The sequence below is a fragment of the Ruditapes philippinarum genome, unplaced genomic scaffold (assembly GCF_026571515.1).
Source record: "Ruditapes philippinarum isolate M1 unplaced genomic scaffold, ASM2657151v2 ctg4779_1_1_1_1, whole genome shotgun sequence".
Lineage (NCBI taxonomy): Eukaryota > Metazoa > Mollusca > Bivalvia > Venerida > Veneridae > Ruditapes > Ruditapes philippinarum.
The window spans coordinates 173,944-195,451 of record NW_026851801.1 but is presented as its reverse complement, the minus strand read 5'-3'; the positions used below and the strand labels follow the sequence as shown (position 1 = coordinate 195,451).

Genomic DNA, 21,508 nt, shown 5'->3' with positions numbered 1-21,508 from the left:
TGAATTTCATGATGTGTTTTTATTTATAAGATAATCATAATTCACTTGCCCTCTCCTTTCGCCGCCCTTATGTCAACTCCAGGTTTTTGTTTGGTGCCTTCTGGGTGCCCTACCTGGGTGTGTCGGGGCCTGCGTCCTGTGGACGTTGCCTCTTTATTCTTGTTTTTTGTCTCTCTGGCCATACACTGGTACTATAATTGCTCTTCTATATCATTGTTTAAAATCGACCAAAAACTAAGGACTGTTGACTTGCGAATTAAAATTAGCAAAAGGTTTTAATTTGTTCTAGTGAACTCACGTATTTTCCCTTTTTAGGATAAAAGGGTAAACGGAAGACATTGACTTGCGATCGACAAAGGTTTATTAGTACAGATATCTATCTACGTTTAACACGGCACGCAATGCACTTATGTTACGATATTTTTCCATCACGATTTCTATGACATGCAAATTATGAAGTATGTTTATTTGAAACATCTTATCTAACTCAGTCTGTCATGATTTGACATCCGCGCAGTCTGATCAAGATCCATACTGTTCGCATACATACTCTATAACAAATAGAGAAACTGATAGCGAACATCATGGATCCTGATCAGACTGCGCGGATGCGCAGGCTGGTCTGGATCCATGCTGGTCGCCAACTCACTATGTTGGTTTTGTCATGACGGGGCTCAATTATCTGTCTCACTTCTTGAAGAATTAAACCACTTTTTCTCTGGTGTTGAACAATTTATTTTCTTCAAGTGCTTCAAGAGAAAACCAAATTCGTAATTTCCTCTCACTTGCAATGTATTTGGTAATTTCCTTTTTCTTGCCGGCAAGATTGTTCCCACTGGTACAATGACTAAACTACATGATTCAGATTTAAGTGATTTATGGTAAATATTATAAATTAGACATGTTAACAAAGACAAATAGTTCAATGATTTTTCCATAGCTTTAATTCATCGTTTGTTTTATCATTTGTTATCAAGTTGGTAGTTAATTTCATTAATCTTATCAAGAGAGTATTGTTTCGTTGATGAGTCATAGTAACTATTGATTCTAACAAAAACATTTGTATTGAGGTTTGTTTATTAAGAAATTTGAAGGTAATCTATACGAGTTTAACCTCAATCTTTAATATGCGATTATAAAAAGTAACAGGATGCAAATATATGCGTACTTGCTTTGATTTACAAATAGCTTAATTCTTATATAGCACTTTTCTTATTCATCGTCACAAATTGTTTTCAATCGGAATTATGGTTTAAAAAGGTCTAAATGCAAAAAGATGAATTCGTGTGACTAAATTTATTACTTTGTGTTTTTATTTCAAGGGCGTAAATGGTAACAGCATGCATCAATTTGTTACAACAGCAAAATTCTCAAATTTTAGATTAGTTTTTGCTTTCTACTGGTAGTTTATAGTCTGAAAGCGAAGAGCTGGTTGACATCCGTCTTTGAAATCAAAAACATGTAATTAATTTATACTACTTTTGTTTTTACTGGATAATCAAGAATGAAGAATTTCCTGTTTCATAAAATCCTAAAAAATGGGGAGAGAAGAATTGTTTATAAGTCGTGTTTCCGTATGAATGAACATAAATAAAATATGAGAACACAAAGACCAAAAAGGTGAGACGGTATTCAATGAACCCATTCAAAAATACAAAATAATCAAATGCAGAAGACGGTCACCAAGGCAAAGCAAGGACAAGAAAAAATCAAAACGTATTCAATCAAATTAAAGATACACTTTCTCTCAATATTTTCACGGTCTTAGTGAAAAAGATCATAATTTTATGGAAACGATTGGACAGTACGAACAAATCAAATGATGAAATGTTAGCCCTATATTATATTAAAGAGGGTGCCATTCAATTAGAAATACTGTAAATGTTTAAGTAAAAGACAGTGGTGAACATTTCTTAAGGTTCTTACTTATTCATAATCGTGTTCATGTGTGATGATATCCAAGAAGATATTTAATATTTCAACTAATTCCACAGCAATTTCAATTTACTATGTTTTTGTATGTACTTTTGTATAGAAATCACAAAGGCTTATGATGCTTATGATAAAACAGTGTAAAAAACTGTTTGAATTTTTGTAATGACATTGTCGATCATAACTTAAACTTTTATACAAAGAAGTCCGATTTACGACAGTTTAATCACTTGAAACTTTACTAATCACCAAAACACAAACGGAGCAAATTATGCCACAGTTATTTGTCAAGTGAGTAATTTGTTGGAAATTGTAACAAGGCACCAAAATAAAAAGCTTTAGAAAAATAAAAATTATAGCATTTTAAGGCATAAAGTTGCATTTTATAAATACCAAGCATTCTACTGTTTCATGTGTATGGTAGTAAATCAAATCAAATATTGTTTAGAAATTATGATTTTAAAAGAAAAATCACACGGTAACATTAAAGTTCTTATCCGAATTTTAAGTTAATAAGCTCGTGGCAATTAAAACGTGACATTGTATTACTATTAGAAAAATAATAACTCTTATCTGGAAACCGGCAAATACGGGATGTCCCATCTTATTCGGTTGTGCAAACAAACATTTACCGATATAGCTTCATTGTGCACAAGGCCTGTCGTTCACAAAAAAGTACTCATCAAATTAAAGAAGATAACAATTTTATTAAAACATCCGTTATATTTTGCGGAAAATGTACCGTTAAATTCGGACTGCCACGTAAGCGGTGTTCGTTATTTGTCTGTTGATCTTCGAATGACCCAATGACTTTTCGATTTCGCCACAATGACATTTTAGACATTAACGCTGAAAAAAACGTATTATTGATACCAGACATAAGAACGCGAGTCCATATAGAAAAAAAAACATTTATTAACGAAATGTAGCTGTTTTCTGTTTTAATGCAGTCTAAATTGAGTACCGCTCAAGCCGGTGCTAGGGGGCGTGAGGGATGTTGCACGTATTCATTATCCCTAATGTACAGACTCAATCAAACCGAGTCTGCAATTCTCTTGTAATTTTGTTGTGATATGCTTCCGAGGTATCACTGTGTTTCCAGAATTTTGTACTTCACAACAGCAGGTGTCAAGTGCTGTGTGGCAGCTGTAAAAAGTTGCCCCGTACTGCACTTCAGTGTTGTTATATTTTTCTGGTCCTTCGGGATCATTGATGCCAGCACTATTAAGTGTTGAGAATTGAGTACCGCTCAAGCCGGTGCTAAGGGGCGTCAGGGATGTTGCGCACGTATTCATTATCCCTCATGTACAGACTCAATCAAACCGAGTCTGCAATTCTCTTGTAATTTTGTTGTGATTAATGCTTCTGAGTGATTACTGTGTTTCCAGAATTTTGTACTTCACAACAGCAGGTGTCAAGTGCTGTGTGGCAGCTGTAAAAAGTTGCCCCGTACTGCACTTCAGTGTTGTTATATTTTTCTGGTCCTTCGGGATCATTGATGCCAGCACTATTAAGTGTTGAGAATTGAGTACCGCTTAAGCCGGTGCTAGGGGGCGTGAGGGATGTTGAACGTATTCATTATCCCTCATGTACAGACTCAATCAAACCGAATCTGCAATTCTCTTGTAATTTTGTTGTGATTAATGCTTCCGAGGGATCACTTTGTTTCCAGATTTTAATACGATAATATACGTATCAAACTGTAGTAAAAAGATATTATCCAAAAATATAGAACCTTCAAACAATCCAATTTGTATTTAGCAATGCATTCATCGACGACCGTATTCCAAATTCTTTTTGACACTTAAAGTTAAGTTGTTGTGTTTAAATAATATTTAATTTAATTTAATTTATTTATTATATTTTATATTTATTAATTTATTGCTATTATAAGGTGTGTCTTTTTCGGATATTTAGTATATCATAAATGTCCCTACGCATGGTTTTACTTCATATATAGTTTCATTTGTCATAATCTTTTCCTACATATATCTATATCTCCATGTTTAATCTAGAATTGTCGTCATGTATCTTTTATTAAATGCAATAAGTTCTTCATTCCATGAAATTTCAAAGAGAGATCAGAAAATTAGCCCAAACAATATAAAGGAAAATATCAAATTTTACTGTGCGTCATCATCGAGCCCAGCACTTTTAAGTGTTGAGAATTGAGTACCACTCAAGCCGGTACTAGGGGGCGTGAGGAATGTTGCACTTTTTCATTATCCCTCATGTACAGACTCAATCAAACCGAGTCTGCAATTTTTATGTAATTTTGCTGTTTTTAATGCTTCCGAGGGATCACTTTTTTCTAAATAATTTTACATGTATTAGGATGTGTACAATTAAATCTATATTCGTAGACATGAATATAATCATTTATCTCTGATCTCACTAGTGTTTGTCAAGACATTTATTGTCACACTATATTGACTACAAACCCATATTTTTACGGTTATTACAGCAAAGAATCGCTTTTGAACAAACGCACACGAACTGATCTCTGTACCTGAATGTTCTCCTTCCTGACCTAAAGGCCAGTTACCTGGATATTGTTAAACTGTGAAACAAAATTAGCGAAGGGTCATTATTTGTTCAGGTTTCCATTTTTAAACGATGTACGTGCAACACAACACGGAATGCACTTATGTAAATGATATATGCTATAAACATTACTTTCTTCTTTGTCATGCCAATTAATACGTTTATATTCGATACGTTATCTTTATGGAAAAGTATATGTTGATGACATTTTTATATTTCATTACATACTATAAACTAAGGTTACTGTATGTCGCCTAAATGCGAAGGTTAACTTTTACCAGAAAGAAAACGTGGGATAATGTTTTAAGTTTGATATGATCGAACCAGAGTCACGGAATTAATATTAATATCATTATTGTTACTAATCAGTCTAACTAATGCCAATAATAAGTGTATAATAATAAGTCAATATGTTTAGCTTTTAAAAAAGCTAGTGACGGCTCGCTGTGTCATTTCTATTTCATTGGGTGTGCTTAATTGCCAAATTGACAGATCTCTCAATATGAAGTTTAATCGTTACAGGTTAATAGGTATCGAAATGAGTGACAAATCATGTACAAGTCTATATAAATCAAGTACCCCCTTGGGTAGGCAAAAAGTATAGGGTTCCCTATAAAGTACATGATGTAAACTTGCATATGCATGAATTGTTTGTATAAAATGCATATGTTAAGCGGCATTATTCTCCAAAATAGTGTTATTAGTGCTATGCTCACTTGCAGGCTGCCGTAAACAGCTTGTTTACAGCTATTGCATGGAAGCACTGTAGAATGTTTAAGATACGAAAGTCTAACCTTCTTCACGAAAACGCGGGAGCCTCCACATTCTCTCAATATCGGAAAGGATAAAATGACCCGGAATTTATTTTTTTTAAAAGTACAAAAATGCGCACAATAAGATGAACACTTAAATAAATGTTAATTAACCAAACGAAGACTTACTTTAGAGAAGACAGGTGAAATCAAGTAAAATAAACATCAGCGTAAATATGACTGATTAAAAAGAAATCATGAAAATCAACATCTTTTTATTTTTACATGATCATATCTTTGCGCTTAAAGCAATTCTTGCTGCTTTTCAAAAATGGCGTCAAATTGAAGGTTTTTAGCCGCTATGTAAGACCAAATTTGATAGGCCAAATAAATTTTTGAGTCCAGCTCAAACAGTTTAATCATGTAAAAAGCTGGAATCCAAGTCTCGATTAAAATGATGGTTTTCTTTTGTATCCTCAGTAAAATTCTAATGTAATACTGGCTGGCCGTGGCGATCTGGCATAATATTTCATACCTAACCAGAATTTGTGTGATTGTAACATTTTGCCACCGGTATATGAAAAATAATTTCATTACACATATTCAGTGCGACAAAATGATTTCTTATGTTTTACTATAGTTCACCGGAATGGGTTAATCGTGTCATCTTAGAAGTTAAACTTGGGATTAGCATTTTTCCGAACAATGTTTAACTTTTAGTACATTATGTCATCTCGATACTGTCATTTCCTGAATCTTTTATCGCTGTTGCAAATGGGAAGTATATAATGTATATAAAAACGAACATATGCAAAAAATGCCTATACTATTTTGATGTTAGGAATCTTTGACCTTTGTTTTTTTCTTACTGTTAATGGAAGGAAAGAAGAAACAAAGATAAAATGAAAGGGATGTTCATTTAATATTTTATTTAGGCATAAACAATAAAATTTATCACAGTTTAAATAAAATGATACATTTCTATAAAATAAGAAAATAAATGCAACATTATTTTGGCGCGTTACCCCGTTAGGATGTGCAAAATTGTTCATTGAATTATCAAGTGTATGATGTGTTTTTGCTTTCAGTGTGAATTCCATGATCAAAACAGATGTCTATGTGTGAAATTATCTATACATCAATTTGAAAAAAAGGTTTAAGTTTGCATACAAAAAGCTATTATTCTAATTCGGCCGTTTTGTATGATATATTCAAAATATTAAACTTGTTAAATACTTCAATGCATGACTTCAAAAAGGGCATTTAAATAAATTGAAACACGCTTCACATATAAGATTACAAAAAATTAAATGATTGACAGTCTTTAATGTATTAAGGCACAGTACGACTTTGGTTTGTTCTCTTTCAATACAAGTGTGTGCAATGGATATTTCTTTTGATATAATTATATACATTTATAGCAAATGATAGTTAATTAGAATGGCTTACAATAAAATACAGTATATGTAAAAATGCGTTTTTGGCATAAGGAGAAAGACATTTTGTAAGAAAAATTATAAATGCATTTTTTCAGACCTTCTATCATTGTAAAGTCACAAAGAAGTTTACCTTCAAGGATACATGGAATTCAAAATAATTCAAGGTAACAAATGCTTAATGCAAAGTTCACGCAGTGCCTTCCTATCCCTGTAGCACAAGAAGCCTGTATACTATATCGGAATTTATGCATGTGTAATGCTACGCAGGTCATATTATCTTTTTAATTATAGGCATTTCGGAAATGGAGTTTAGTTAGAAAATAGGGAATTACATACAATGTCCTGGTAAAGGCATAATACTATACATATGCTATACAGTATAAAGAGGACATTATTTAATTTAATAGGTGACGAGTATCAGCAAAAATGAAAGATGCATATCGCTAGTTTTCTTATTGTAACCAAAGAAAATTTCGTCTCAAGTCATTTCTATCTTATTTTGATAAGGTAAATGTTGTTTCAATGTTGTTGTTGTTGTTGTTGTTGCTGTTTTTGTATTTTTTTTCTCATAAATATCTACATAATATCTTGCAAATTCTATAACAATTACACGAATACATCTTCAACACTTGCTCACAATAAATCATACAGTAAGATGCATATACATTGGTTTTCACTTAGTTTTCTTTCTTTCACTGCTTGACGGTCTTCTGTTTGCAGATTCTTGGCGTAGTTTTTGAGGTTGGGTTTTCTTGCCTCCCTTTTGTTTGATATTTTTTGCCCTTGTTGTTGGACGTGACATACTGTTAAGTTTTACTGAAATATATAAAAAGAGGAAATCTATATCTGATGGATGGATTTGTCGATTTAACACATGTATCAACTGATGGGAAGGTCCAGTATTTGAATCAGAAATAAAGATGAAACTAATCTTAAAAACTTATATAGATTTGATAGGATAATTACTTTGCGGACGTATGACAAAAGTGCCTCACAAAAGTTCGTTTATCTTAGACACCAACAATCAATAGTCAATTAAGTTTTCTCTGAATTTGTCCTAACATTTCCGTATTGTAAACACTGTGTTAGACATCCCATTGCTCCTTCAAATAATCTGGACAAGACATTAGTGATATTTAGATCCATAATAGCAATTATTCCAAAATAAATATGACTTTATTTGTCGGATGTAAACTGCAGAAAGAACTGGATAAAACTAACAGATTATTCTCACTTAACTTATGTAATATATTATCTAAGATGGCATAATTATATAAAAAAAGAAATCAGATTTTAAACTTACCCATTAATTCTGGATTTGTTTCTTCCAAGTTATTTAAAAGAGCAGTGTAATGAAACTGGCCATTGTCAGGAAGTCCTGCAAACAAAAAGGAAACAATTGAAACTGTTGTCGTTTAGTCTGCTCTGAAACTATAAATAGACCTCTGATACTATAAATAGACCTCTGATACTATAAATAGACATCTGATACTATAAATAGACATCTGATACTATAAATAGACCTCTGATACTATAAATATACCTCTGATACTATAAATAGACCTCTGATACTATAAATAGACCTCTGATACTATAAATAGACATCTGATACTATAAATAGACATCTGATACTATAAATAGATAGGCAACAACCTTGCTAAGTGATTAGGCAGATATTTTTAATTTATAGGTAAACATTCATAATATCTAATTTCATTTAGATGATATGAAAATGAAATCCTCCTGGTGAGTTTCAAACTTGCTTACAATTGTGTAGATTGTTCTGATATACATGTATAATCTATACTTATAGAAAATATATTCTTTTTCTGTATTTTGCCACAAACACAGTTTTATTTTAAAGGCATATTATGCCTCAGAAACGAAAATATTTCACTTTTTAGAAAGGACAAAATAAGTTTCATAGTGTGTTAATAATAGTTTCGATAATAATAAGATAGAAAGTGAATCTGAAGGTGATGTTATTTGTTATGAAAGTAACAATCTAGTAATTTTACATACAAAATACTAAAACCACTAAATCTCTATAAATGCTAAAAAGAAACAGAAGCAAAAAAGGATTATCGTATGTGGCCAATGAGTAACTTTTTCGAAACTATAACAGGACATCAAGAATTTGAAAAATAAAGATGAAAGCATTTCTGTTGATAAAAAAAATGTGTACACCATTGCGTCAGTGTGAACCAGAATTTGTTATGGTGAGCAAGATTTTTTTTTCTATTTGAGGCATGCCAACGATTTGCAATTTAAATTATGTGAATTTGCACAGTTTTTTGTTTTACTGTTGGGCGAATATATCATCACATTCATTGTCGGGCATGATCGGGTACCTGTGTATAATCACCAACCTTTAGTAAGTAGGATAACATTTTTGTGAATCATTTAAATATAGTGACTGAGAAATGAAATGAACACAAATTAAATGTGACGGTCTTTTTTTGGAAATATTGAGTGGTTATAGAAGGGAAATGTTATACATTCTAAACAAATTTGTTTTTAATTTGGAAGGGGAATATGCTATTATATAGTCTGATCAGCTTTTAACACGTGGCTGTAAAAGTCAACAAAACGTATTAACTTTTTAATTTTAATCAAATAAACCTCTTTAAAGTGATTAAGATATATAGTTAAATATTTTAGTATTTAACTTTGATCCTTCCTGTTAAATATTATTACTCTTGAAATCGACCTATATAAACACATGGATATAATAAGGCGTGGGCTATTCTACATTGATTTGAACTCTTGAAATGTTACATAATTTTGATCGGTAAACAGACTACGATGGAATGGATTATAAGAATTTTTTAAATGAAATGACGTACAAATAAAGAAATAATGACAAGAAGAGTGGGTTTTTCCCATCACATTAATACTCTTACCCATCGATAATTAAAAAAAAAAAACAATAACACCAACAAAAACCCCAAAACATGTGTTAAATGATGAATAATTTGTCTAGATTGAAAGATTATCTTTTAATGATTTCTAGTTTTAAGTGCTGCACTTCAAATTTAATGTTAAGCGTAGTGAGGGTTTTAAAAATCAGATTTGAGCCGCGTCACGACAAAACCAACATAATGGGTTTGCGACCAGCATGGATCCAGACCAGCCTGCGCATCCGCGCAGTCTGATCAGGATCCATGTTGTTTCTCTTTCAGTTTCTCTTCTTGTAATAGGGTTTGTGAGCGAACAGCATGGATCCTGATCAGACTGCGCGGATGCGCAGGCTGGTATGGATCCATGCTGGTCGCAAACCCATTATGTTGGTTTTGTCGTGACGCGGCTCATTTAATGACGACAAACAGCTGGACAATGATTTAACTATGTTAAATAATGATTTATATTGCACAGCTAATTTACATATTGTGTAAGTATTAATTTATTTGTACATATTGGCTTATTTCTTAATTTTTGTATCACATTTGTAAATAATAACAATAATATTAACAACAACAACAACAATAATAATAATAATAATAATGATAATAATAACTATTATTATAAATTTTGAGGACATAGAAAACGTTTTGTTTGTGTTGTTTTTTGACTTGTTGTTCCCAGGACACTGTCGTTATATGCTAATGATTTTGCACTACAACCTTTGTGAAATATAGCACCAACTTTCACTTGACCTAGTACTATATATGGCTATATGAGTGGGTAGAACAGATGTATCCGACAAAAATAACAACAATTTTTATGATTAAAGCTTATCGAAAATAAATTGTTGACGCTAATAAGTGAAACGCTTCGAACAGAGATCCATGAAAAGCCAGCGACTACTAACCCGTATGTGCTCTTTTCGAAATGATCTCTATAAGATGTAACAGAGTATACTCATTACGCGCTTCAGAACCTGATATTGTTTCAATTTAAAACGGCTCAAATTGAATGTTACATATAAATATCTTTGATAAAACATAATTAACATCTTAAATTAAATACGCTTGGATAAAATGTAAGCTCTATTTTTTAAACTTTTAAAACGCACATGTCTAACAATCACTATGAGGTATCGATGTATTAGTAATCAGCGATGACTTTATATAAATATAAACTTATCAGTCCAAACAAAGCACTGTTTTACTACCGAATAATTTGAAAACAAAAATATAAATTTCCACACCTGATTTTAAAAACAAAGGTAATATTCAAGATGAGTACACTACTTACTTTCAACTCGTATAAGTATATAAATGCCCCTGGCAGTAACAACTTCTGTGGCATACTCCTTCGCTCGTCCAGATAGGTTCGTTACCTGTCCTTCCATGTCAACCAGGTCAATCGCAACTGAAACAAGTATAAGGTACATGTATATTTCAAAAATTCAGATATTTCGTGCTTTCCCTTTAACATTTTATTTAAACACAATAAAAATATGCAAGAACACTTAAATATGATATAATATAAAACTTAATTACTGTCGGACAAGACACGGTATTTAAAATGTAAAATGGAATTTATCTACAACAAGAATAGTAAAGATACTATTAACTATTAACATTATCAAAATTAGCGTCTACACTGCTGTTGCGGCATAGTTTCAAAAATGTAGCATTTGACATTTTTTTTTAAGATTCCAGTTCAAAAAGGCCAGACAATTGACTTTAATTGTGTAACTCACAAAATTAAAAATAGTTATTTTACGTATGAAAATTAATAAATAACGCTTTTTTCGTGTACAGAAATGAATTGAAGAAAGTCGATAAAAAACTGTTATATGATAATTACGTCATTAATGTTATAATCAATGAAGGTATTAAATTCAACGCAATTCAACTTTATTGAAGTAAATAAAGGCCTCCGGCCCAAAATACACATGAAAATAAATATAATATTGTATACATGTATTGAATGTAGTTGCATAACATTACATACGATAAGAATGAAATAAGTCAACAAGTGAAATACAAACACAGATAATTTAAAATTTGTTTCTTCATTTTGTGTGTTCATCAGCTAATAAAAATCTTGAATTGTTGTTTCGTTTGAAAATCTTGAATTGTTGTTTCATTTGAAAATCTTGAATTGTTGTTTCATTTGAAAATCTTGAATTGTTGTTTCATTTGAATACCAATTAAAGAGATAACTAGTTCGAATGTCATTATACTTAGAACATTGAAAAAGGCATGAAATTCACAATTAATAACAGATACATTATTTTGGTTAAATCAAACTAAACAGTTTCTTTCATGAAGGGGTATATTATTTTATCTTCCCATTTCAAACGTTAATTTATGTCAGAAACATCGAAACCTTGCAAGAGCAACCATAATATGTTCTTGGAATATCACAGTTAAGATAACGTTCATCTTGAAATTTTAAAATGGTAATAATGGTACGCAACATTTATATCAATATGCCATTTTTGTTCAAAACAATCTTTCAGTCGTTGACGAAAAGCTAAAATAAATATGTCTTTATTGCAATCTGTACATATCCAAAACCGTACGTGTAAAGTAGTAATTTTTACTTTAGATGCACAACAATTTCGACCGATCTCATTTAGGGGCTTTTACATTTTGTAACATTGTCTCGGATAGCTATGATCTGACATAGTCAACAATTTACACCAATATTTTATACAATTAACAAAATAAGTTATACACAATGGCAAACGTCCACATTCTCCTAAAACTATGCATGGTATTTGTCGTTTTTATACACCTAAACGCTTTTTACAAAATTTATTTTGAATTGCCTAGATAAAATCAACAAATCATATTGTCTGAACGGTCCGTCATTACTAAAAACAATAATTTCAGTTTAAACTAAATTTACCTCCATCCCATTATTTTTTAAAAGAATTCATCGACAACATTTAATTGTTGTTTTTGATTTAACTCCTGTTTCCGCGCAACTTGCAACATCATCAACAAACATGAGGCAAACAATAACGTGAATTTCTTGTGTAATAAATATACCAGAGTTACATTTATCGCGAAGCATATGTGCTAATTCATCAATAAAGAGAGCAAAAATTGTCGAACTGGATTTGTCTCCCTGTACTAAATCTGAGGTGACTACTAAAATACAATATCAATAAAATTGGAACGAAATATGATTACTCTTCCATTTTATTGGTTCATCTATGAATAAAACCAAAGTACAAATAAGAATACCGTGTAATACAGTCAACCCTGTTAACAAGGGTCTTTATAGTTCCAAAATGATCTCCGTGTCTATTGATGATTTTATGAGGTCAGTATACATTGTTGAGTACAATACTGAATTCTATTGGACGAGTACAAAACTGTCAAAACTATATTTGACGAGACGCTAGCGAGTATAATAAGGGTTTTGAAGATGTGTACAAGTCCAGTGGAATCAGTATTGTTCTCAAACATTGTTAATGTAGCCTTATTTTTACACAACCATTATTATGAGAGTACTAGCTTTGTAACTTTGATTACAATATGAATTTGATATGGATTTTTGGACTCTCAAAATGAAAACGAGTTTAGATGGAGTATGATATGCATTTGATAAAGGCATTTTGACTCTAACTATGAAAACGAGGTTATACGTGCTTTAATATGAAAATAATATCACCCTTTTGAAAACGAGACTAAATGGGATGTTACATGGATTTGATATGGATTTTCCCGACTCTAAACTTTTTAACTTTTAGAGTTAAATAGATCTAATAATGATGATTTCTATTGGAGCATCACGTGGTACAAATGCCGGAAGTGCATTGGTTATATTTTATAAGATGTAAAATAAAACATAGCAATGCAATGCTTAATGTGAAAATATATTTACTGACATTTATAAATATAGTTTTTAACATAACCAAGGATATCTCTACATCTTGATGTAGTATAAATCGTAGGTTTGGATGTCCACATAGATAGTATGTAAAACAACAACAACAACAAAAATAACTTACTATCATCGTCACAGTTACATTTTTTTCTTATCCATTCCATCAACGTGTGGCTAGAACACCAGGGGTTAAATATTGCTTCTTCATTATCTGTAATGATAACAGGAAAAAAAAACATTTAAAGACGAGAACATGATAAGTGTAACGCGGAGTAGAAACGCGGAAAAATAAAAAAAAGTCGAATGCGTGACAGAATTACTTGACATTATATGAGAATATAAATACGGGAAAACTGGACGAAATTTCATTTTCATTATTAAAAGACAAATTTGTTGTAAAAAACGATTTGTAATATTTGATTTTGTAATTTGTTTGAAGGCCATCTTTATGCACCCAACTACTTATTACGAATATTCTCGTTTGTGGCCAGATTTGTTCGAATGTCGGTTGACATTTACCTAATGTAAAGACAATACTGTGATAAATTTATTTCAGACGAAATGCTATCGTTTTAGCATTGTTGTTATAAAAAGAGATTTATTTACCATTTCACGGTGATTACAAAGACGAATCGATTCTAGATAGAATGAATAAAAGGGAAAATCGAACTGTCCGAGCGTTTCCCCAAATAAGCATATTTTACAAATAGATGCTTGGGAAGATAAACGGAATCTTGAACATGGTAAACTTTCAAGGCTTTGTTAGAGATAGGCAGAGTCTTAAAGCAGCATGCCTCCAGATGAGTGAAAATATTTCAATAAATCAAACTTTGAGATTTTAGGAAAAGTAGAAAGATTCAAGATTAAAGTAACAATTTATATGTTATGAGCGATTAATGGTGCATTTTTCATTATGTGTAACTATATTTCTACTGCATTACAATCACAGTGGGGGCACATTTTGCATATTTTCACCTCCTTTTTGTAACAAACGTTGGTTGTAAGCATCATTGATAATGTTTAAATTTCTTTCCTTAATTTACTATACAATATTATACATTTTATTTTAATTTCATTTTCAAAATTTTCATGAAAATAAGCATTAATCTGGAGGCGTGCTGCTTTATTATCAAAATCGTCATTTTTTTATGCATTATATTCAAACATCTCTCAGTAATTTTTCGTTGAGATGATTCAAATACAGTAAGATCAAACATAAGATATTGCTTATTTCTTCTTCCGCGACCTACCAAAAAAAATGAAATAAACACTGCTCCTTCCCCATCCTCTGCCTCCAAATAAATATTGCAAATGAAAGTATTTAACTGAACATGGAAGTAGCCTGTTTATATGAATCACATCTGAACAAGTTTTACATTTTTAGATTACAAATTGAAACTTTGGTTCTTAGCATCTTTGAACAAGTGTTAAGATTTACAAATAATTTTAATGTATTTGTTTTTAACTTTATTTTATTTTATTTATTTATTATGGGGTCAGCTGTAAATAATATGTTTATTAAAGAAATATTCGACATAAAAATTAACTTTTCCTATTTCCCTCACCTACCTATGTCCAGATTAGTTGCAGAGGGGAAACAAAGATATTTTCAGGCTGGCCTTGTCATGTCATGCTTATGTAACCATTAAGACAGAAAAAGTCCCACAAATAATTGTTTACTTTGTTTAGAAATTCTAACAGTGAAACTTATGTAGAAATACATCACTATGACAAAAGACGCTTTCATTTTTTTCTCAACTTGATTCAAAACTTAACGCTTTAATTAATAAAAAAGACACTCTCATTATGGCCATGTTATTTCAGTAACTGTTAAACATAATAATGCGAAAAGTATCAAGGTTTGTCAAATTAGTAACTCTGCCTGTGACTTTAAACACTTTCTTGAATAGATTGTATACATTTCTTTATAAAAAATATTGCAGAAATGTGTTAATATTATCATTATTCCTGTTATATATTCTACTGTGAACAATGTATGTTTATAACAATGTGCTATATATTGTTATCAGCTATACGAGTATGTAAAGTGAACAATGTCATACCCTCGGCTATTATCGATACCGTAGCATTGTATTGTTAACAAATGAACTCGTGGGATACGATAATATCCTTCTTTTGCCGTTCCAATACCGTTGCGGTAATTTGATACAGTATACAATCAATGGAACCCAACTATTTGGCTAACAAATTCATCGATATTGATTGATTATATCGGCTCATTTGATAAAGAAGGTATACGAAAATGTTTTGTAGTAAACTCCGACTAACATAACAAAAATCTGTTTTGATATGTACCCTGTTATTTTGAACAGTTTGAGTTTAATATTCACGTGTCACTTTGTAAAATTATGCCTTTTTTCAGTCCTTATTCATGTAGTTAGAAGGCAGTATGGTACATTCGTCTGATATAAACCAAATAACGGTGGGGTGTTGTTGTTTTTTTTATTGTCACCAGTTTGCTTAATAATTAATTTCACTTATTTGTTACTAGATATCCGTAAATTATAAAATAAGCTCTTACAGTTTGTGTTATATTAAGAGCAAATTAAGCTATTGAAAAAATAAACTGGTCTGATCTTAAGTAAATTTGATATAATCTTAGCATTGGTTTGCTATTTTATATTTGATTTAACTCAAGGAATAATTCTTATATTCATTGCTTGTTAAAAGATTTGTGTTGCACGTTGCACGTGTGTATCGGCTATGCTGTATGCCTATGCTTGTCGACGTTTGTTTGTTTGTTTCATTTTACGCCTTTTCCCAATAGTATTTCAGTCATATAGGCCCGGTTGTTTCTCATCTGGAAAGGTACACCAGTACTAGACTACCCTTCTCCGCGCTAAACTACCAAATCATCTCCCGGGGATCGAACCCACGCTAGAGAGGTAACTGGATTAGAAGTCATCGACTTTAACCCTTCGATCTCGGAGGCGGTGATATGAGTGAATTTTATGAAATCTTACGATCATGATTATTTCATAAATTGATAACCGTTGAATGTATAAGTTTTTCAAATGATATGTTTTCTTATTTTTGTCTGTTTGTTGATTAAATGAACATAAATTAATCATTTTGAATATACATTAATAACTTCATTTTTACTACATTCTTATAATGAAATACTGATCGAATGAGGAAGAAAATGTAAAGCACTGATTCCCGATAACATAAAAAGTAGATAAACCACGATAAATGATATAGTGGTGTTCAACCTATTGTAGTTATCTTAAAATATATAAATATTACAGCGTCTATTTTGATCTTGCAATATTTGACGTACACTTGATTTTTGAGTGCCGTTTGTTATATACAATGAGTAATAAAACATTAAGCGTAGACTAATGCCCTGATACTTCTGATTTACGATCATCTACTAAACATTCACTATCTTATAAAGTACTTGTGATTGGAAGATTTTGACTTCACGCTTTTAAATTCAATATAAATAAGATTATTTGTCGTTTTCTATGCTTAACATAAAAAGTAACGCAAACATTTCATTTATAGTACTGCGCGTTTGTAACGTTGCTTTTTATTGGATAAACGTTCATTTTTGTTTCTCAAATATATATATTAAATTCGTTAATAAGATTTTTCACTGGTTAAATGACCGACTGATCGTGGTCTGCATTGGTCACATGGGTAGAATCTGTTGTCGCCAGCAGGCTATGACCAGTCTTAGAATTGCCTAAACATAAAGTGAGTAAGTAAAATCTCGCTGTAACAATTGAGGACTGGTTGGAAAACAGGTATAAAAAAACTTCCTTTTAATTGGTCTCTGTGTATTTTAAGATTTACTTCTATAGGTCTATAGGTCATAATCAAAATCACAAAATTACACTACATATTAATATTAAACAATTCAACTGCATGGTGTCGTTTTAGAAAAAAATAAAAGATTTGACAATCACGCGTCTTTTTATGATAACTATAGATCAACAGACAAGCATAGGAAACTTCGGTCAGTAACACATTTTAAATCGTTGTGTTTAAGCAAATATTTTTAATGTTCACCGGTTGATAGGGATGATAATCTTAAACTGATGGTAAATTATAGTACATGTATTGATACATTTTACTCATTTTCTGCTGAAATCGAAAGTGATTAAAACCTCTGCTACCAGTTAACATAGCGCCAGACTAGCTTGCACTTCCCTACAGTCTGACCAACTCTTATACACTTAGTTAGCTAACTTTAAATTTTCATATCATTATCCGCAACGTTAATAATAGAAATGTAGATAGTAATAGCAACATTATTAATAGAATGTATTAGATTTAAAAGGTTGACGAGTTCATTTAAGAAATTACAGGGTAAAAGTTAATGCATGTTTATTGATCCCAGGAATGTTATTAGAAATGTTATAAGGTACTGATAAAAACGACAATATTTTAACGAGGTCATGGCAATGTTTCCCGAGCTCGACACTTCTGATATTCTGATAAAGATATTGTATAAAATAGATACTTAAAATAACCGACTTTTAAATCACTTGGATCTTGTATGAACTTGATATTATAAAAAAGAAGTTTTAATGAAAAAAAAGAAGTTTGTACATGTGATATTATTAGTAATGTGTTGATAACGAAAAATAGACAACACGAGAATACATCTTTAACAGCAACAACAACAAGAAACGAAACAACAACAAGAAACAAAACAACAATAACAACACATCTTACCTCCATATTTCACGATAATGAAAGATTTGTCCGGGTCTGAGTTAGATCCAGTCATTTTTATTGACTAGTTCAAGTTCATCCAAATATCCACACGTCCAAATATCTACACGTTCTCGTAACTTATCTACATCCAAAGAACCAAATTTTCTCGTTTATCATTCATTCAATCACTGTTAAATTCACATAAATTGATATAATTTTAACACTTGCTGCTGTTTCCAACCTGTGTATTATCAAATCTATCAAATGTGGTTAAATAGTTGTTAAGTATTGACCGTTTGTTAAAAAAATATAAAAGAAAACACCGGTCTACTTCACTTACTTTAGAAATAATTAAAGCCAATTTGAAAAAATAAATATTTCTACTTGTATACCAAATCGATCACTTTAACGGTGTGTCAACCAACGCGGTTGTTAAGAATTTAACAGTAGGACAAAATGAACATAAAACATGCTATTATGTGTACCCATTCAGAGTAATAATTTACGTTTAAAATTTATAGCTTTCAGCTCTGTAGAAGTTATCAAAATCCGCTTGTAAAATCTCGTTTCTGTTAAATCACTTTTAAGGCTAAATCTTTATTGATAGCGCCCGTAATTTAATCCGTCCGTAATCGTGAATAATTTGAACAAAAGACGAATAAATGGAAGACTTAAATATAAGATTTTTCAAATATCTAACAAATAAATTGGTAATCAAGGATAGTAGAATTAAGCTGGTGTTAATCCACGTTGTTATTTATTATCACGGTTTGTTTATTAACGTGTTTCAACATATCGATCCGGCCCATCACAGATAGGGTGGAAAATATTAATTTCTTCATAACTTTTCTATAACCCGGGCAGATTTCAGATAGCTATGGATTTTTGTTGGGGGTATATCAATAGGACGGCAGATTGATTTTACTCTGTTCGGATTTTCATTTCATTCGATCGATAATCTGATATCGCGTGCACAAAGATATAAATTAATCAAAAACAATTTCAAGTAAATCTCGTATCGATGACTTCTTGTTTGTTCTCATGAGCGGTTAAATAAGACTGAATGCGATTAAAACAAATAACTTTCTTACATATTTGTTTGTATCACGACTACAAAGTCCACATTCGTAACTGTTAAAGCCTACTTTTAAAAAAAAAGGTATTATCATGATATATTATACTACTTTTTTACTAGACAACAATAGTAGACCCTCATTGTACAATAAACTATCCCACATCAATTTTATTTTAATTTCTTTATACCATACTATGAAAATGTAATCGCATTTAAATCCAATATTTTACAGTATCGATATCCTTGATCTGACGATATTATTATTTGTCATTATCTTATATCAATAATAATGGTAAAAGGGCCCTTCTGATAACATTATTTTTTTTATTCAGATTTAGGTCATTGTGTTTTGATTTAATGATTTATATATTGCCATTACTGTTTAGCATACATACGGATTAATACAGTATTGAAATAAACCATTCCGTTCTTACATAAATGTATGGTTTTGGAAAACAGATCATATCTCAATCATTTCTACTTATTTTAATAATTTATTATATATTTTTATTTATTTACTTATTTTTTTATTTATTTACTGTTGTTGTTATAATAATAATAATAATAATAATAATAATAATAATAATAATAATAATAATAATAATAATAATAATAATAATGATAATGATAATAATAATAATAATAATAATAATAATAATAATTATTATTATTATTATTATTATTATTAATTATTGCATCGTACGGTCTATCAAATAAAATGTTGATACACCGATAAATGCGCACCAAGACATTTTCTTTAGTATCGTTTTACAATTTTATCCGCTAAATTCCTTAAATCCCCGACAACCTAGTGATCGATCAAATATTTATATCTCATAATACTATATCAATCAGAAGTTTATAAAGGCAGATAAAGTTATTCATCAACGGCTTTAAAACCGTTCTCTTATCAACTTTACCCTTTTTTATTTAATATTAAACATTAACTTTACTTATCATTATGTTAACGGCGAAACGTAATAATAACTGTTAGTGTGGATCACTAAAACCTATTTTTTTTCTTTATGCGCATGCGTAATGAATAATATCTTTACACGAGTTACGTGTTCTATAAATGTTTCATTAATTCTGTCTTAATACTAAAAACTTTGCCATTACGCGAAGGTTAAAGACACCTTCATTAAACCAAGGCTGTTTATTAATGAATACGAACTGAAACATATTCCTGAATAAAATATAATCCGATTAGTTGATACATATTGAAACACTTCAACCTTTAAACCCTTTACTTCATTAGCATATTGTTAAAAATGGCCTTTTTTTTTTAAAAACCTCCAGTTACAAGATCAAACTGCTATGAAACTATGAAAAATGCTTCAATACGGATGAAACTTGGCACAAATGTTGACTGGACCATAGCCTCTGAAACAGCATGCTCAATCTTAAATTTCCTTTTACCATGGCAACGGGGGACGTCTCAAAATTGCCAAAAATCATTATGATGCATTGTTTTTTTCCCCGTCAAAATTGATTCAAAATGCTGCAACTTCTCAATGGATGGAGATAGAGTAAAATCCTTTCCAGCGTTGGTTAAACCTTACGATTGACCTGAGGCCATTTTTAGTCTGTCGCATGTCCAAAATTCTCTTGGCGATGAGGTGGGCTGACACGCCCCCTTCACCCCCCTCCCCAAACAGAACGGGGCACATTCCTCGTCTGGCAAACCGTTGATGTACCTTTTTGATAGGGGGGTGGGGGGGGCGCCAAAAAAAGGGATCGCTTTTTTATCAACATTTCTCAAACGAAATAGTGTTTGGGGCCTAAATATGGCATTTTTTCACTGTTTCAGGCCTCAAAGAGGGGGGGGGGGGCGAAAAGCCGCCGTCAAAGCACGTCTATATAAGGTAAAGGGTTAAAGAAGCAGTTATATAAAAACTACGGAATCCAGTTAGTGTCATTGTATGTGTCATAAGTATGTCGCGCTTGAAATTTGACAAATGACACTTAACGCGACGCTTGATCCAATAAAGAGATTAATTCTGTATCTTTCCTAATATTATATATAATAAAACTGACAAATGAATGTTTTTATGAATTGGTTTTAGCATTTCAATTAATCGAATTTGATTTGATGTTTGTAGGTATATACGCAATATCCATACTTATAAGAGTGTTTAATCTTATACCATTCTCTTATAAATCATATAAACCGCCGATTCCGGTTATATTATTAGTTATAAAGATTATTTGCAGGTTATATGACCCTATATACATGTAAACGATTGTTTGTATCGATATCCCGAGCTGTTAAATGAACAGAAAATAGC

General features: G+C 31.1%; 1 protein-coding gene across 1 annotated transcript; it reads right to left on the bottom strand.

Annotated features, from left to right (window-relative positions):
* Positions 1–6,131: 6,131 nt before the first annotated feature.
* Positions 6,132–19,009, bottom strand: LOC132740047 (uncharacterized protein CXorf65 homolog). Its single transcript, XM_060727904.1, has 5 exons — positions 18,164–19,009; positions 13,584–13,670; positions 10,865–10,981; positions 7,971–8,045; positions 6,132–7,483 (listed from the first exon to the last, which is right to left on the bottom strand). Exons 1-5 carry the CDS (start codon positions 18,216–18,218, stop codon positions 7,341–7,343), a joined length of 477 nt encoding a protein of 158 aa, XP_060583887.1. The 5' UTR covers positions 18,219–19,009; the 3' UTR covers positions 6,132–7,340.
* Between the last annotated feature and the right edge of the window lie 2,499 nt (positions 19,010–21,508).

Excerpts from the sequence above, each read along its gene's own strand:
- LOC132740047 (XM_060727904.1), bottom strand. The coding sequence starts at position 18,218 with ATGACTGGATCTAACTCAGACCCGGACAAATCTTTCATTATCGTGAAA. Across the intron at positions 8,046-10,864 it reads TATACTTATACGAGTTGAAA|GACTTCCTGACAATGGCCAG; the intron begins GTAAGTAGTGTA and ends TTTTGTTTGCAG. Across the intron at positions 7,484-7,970 it reads AACAAATCCAGAATTAATGG|TAAAACTTAACAGTATGTCA; the intron begins GTAAGTTTAAAA and ends TATATATTTCAG.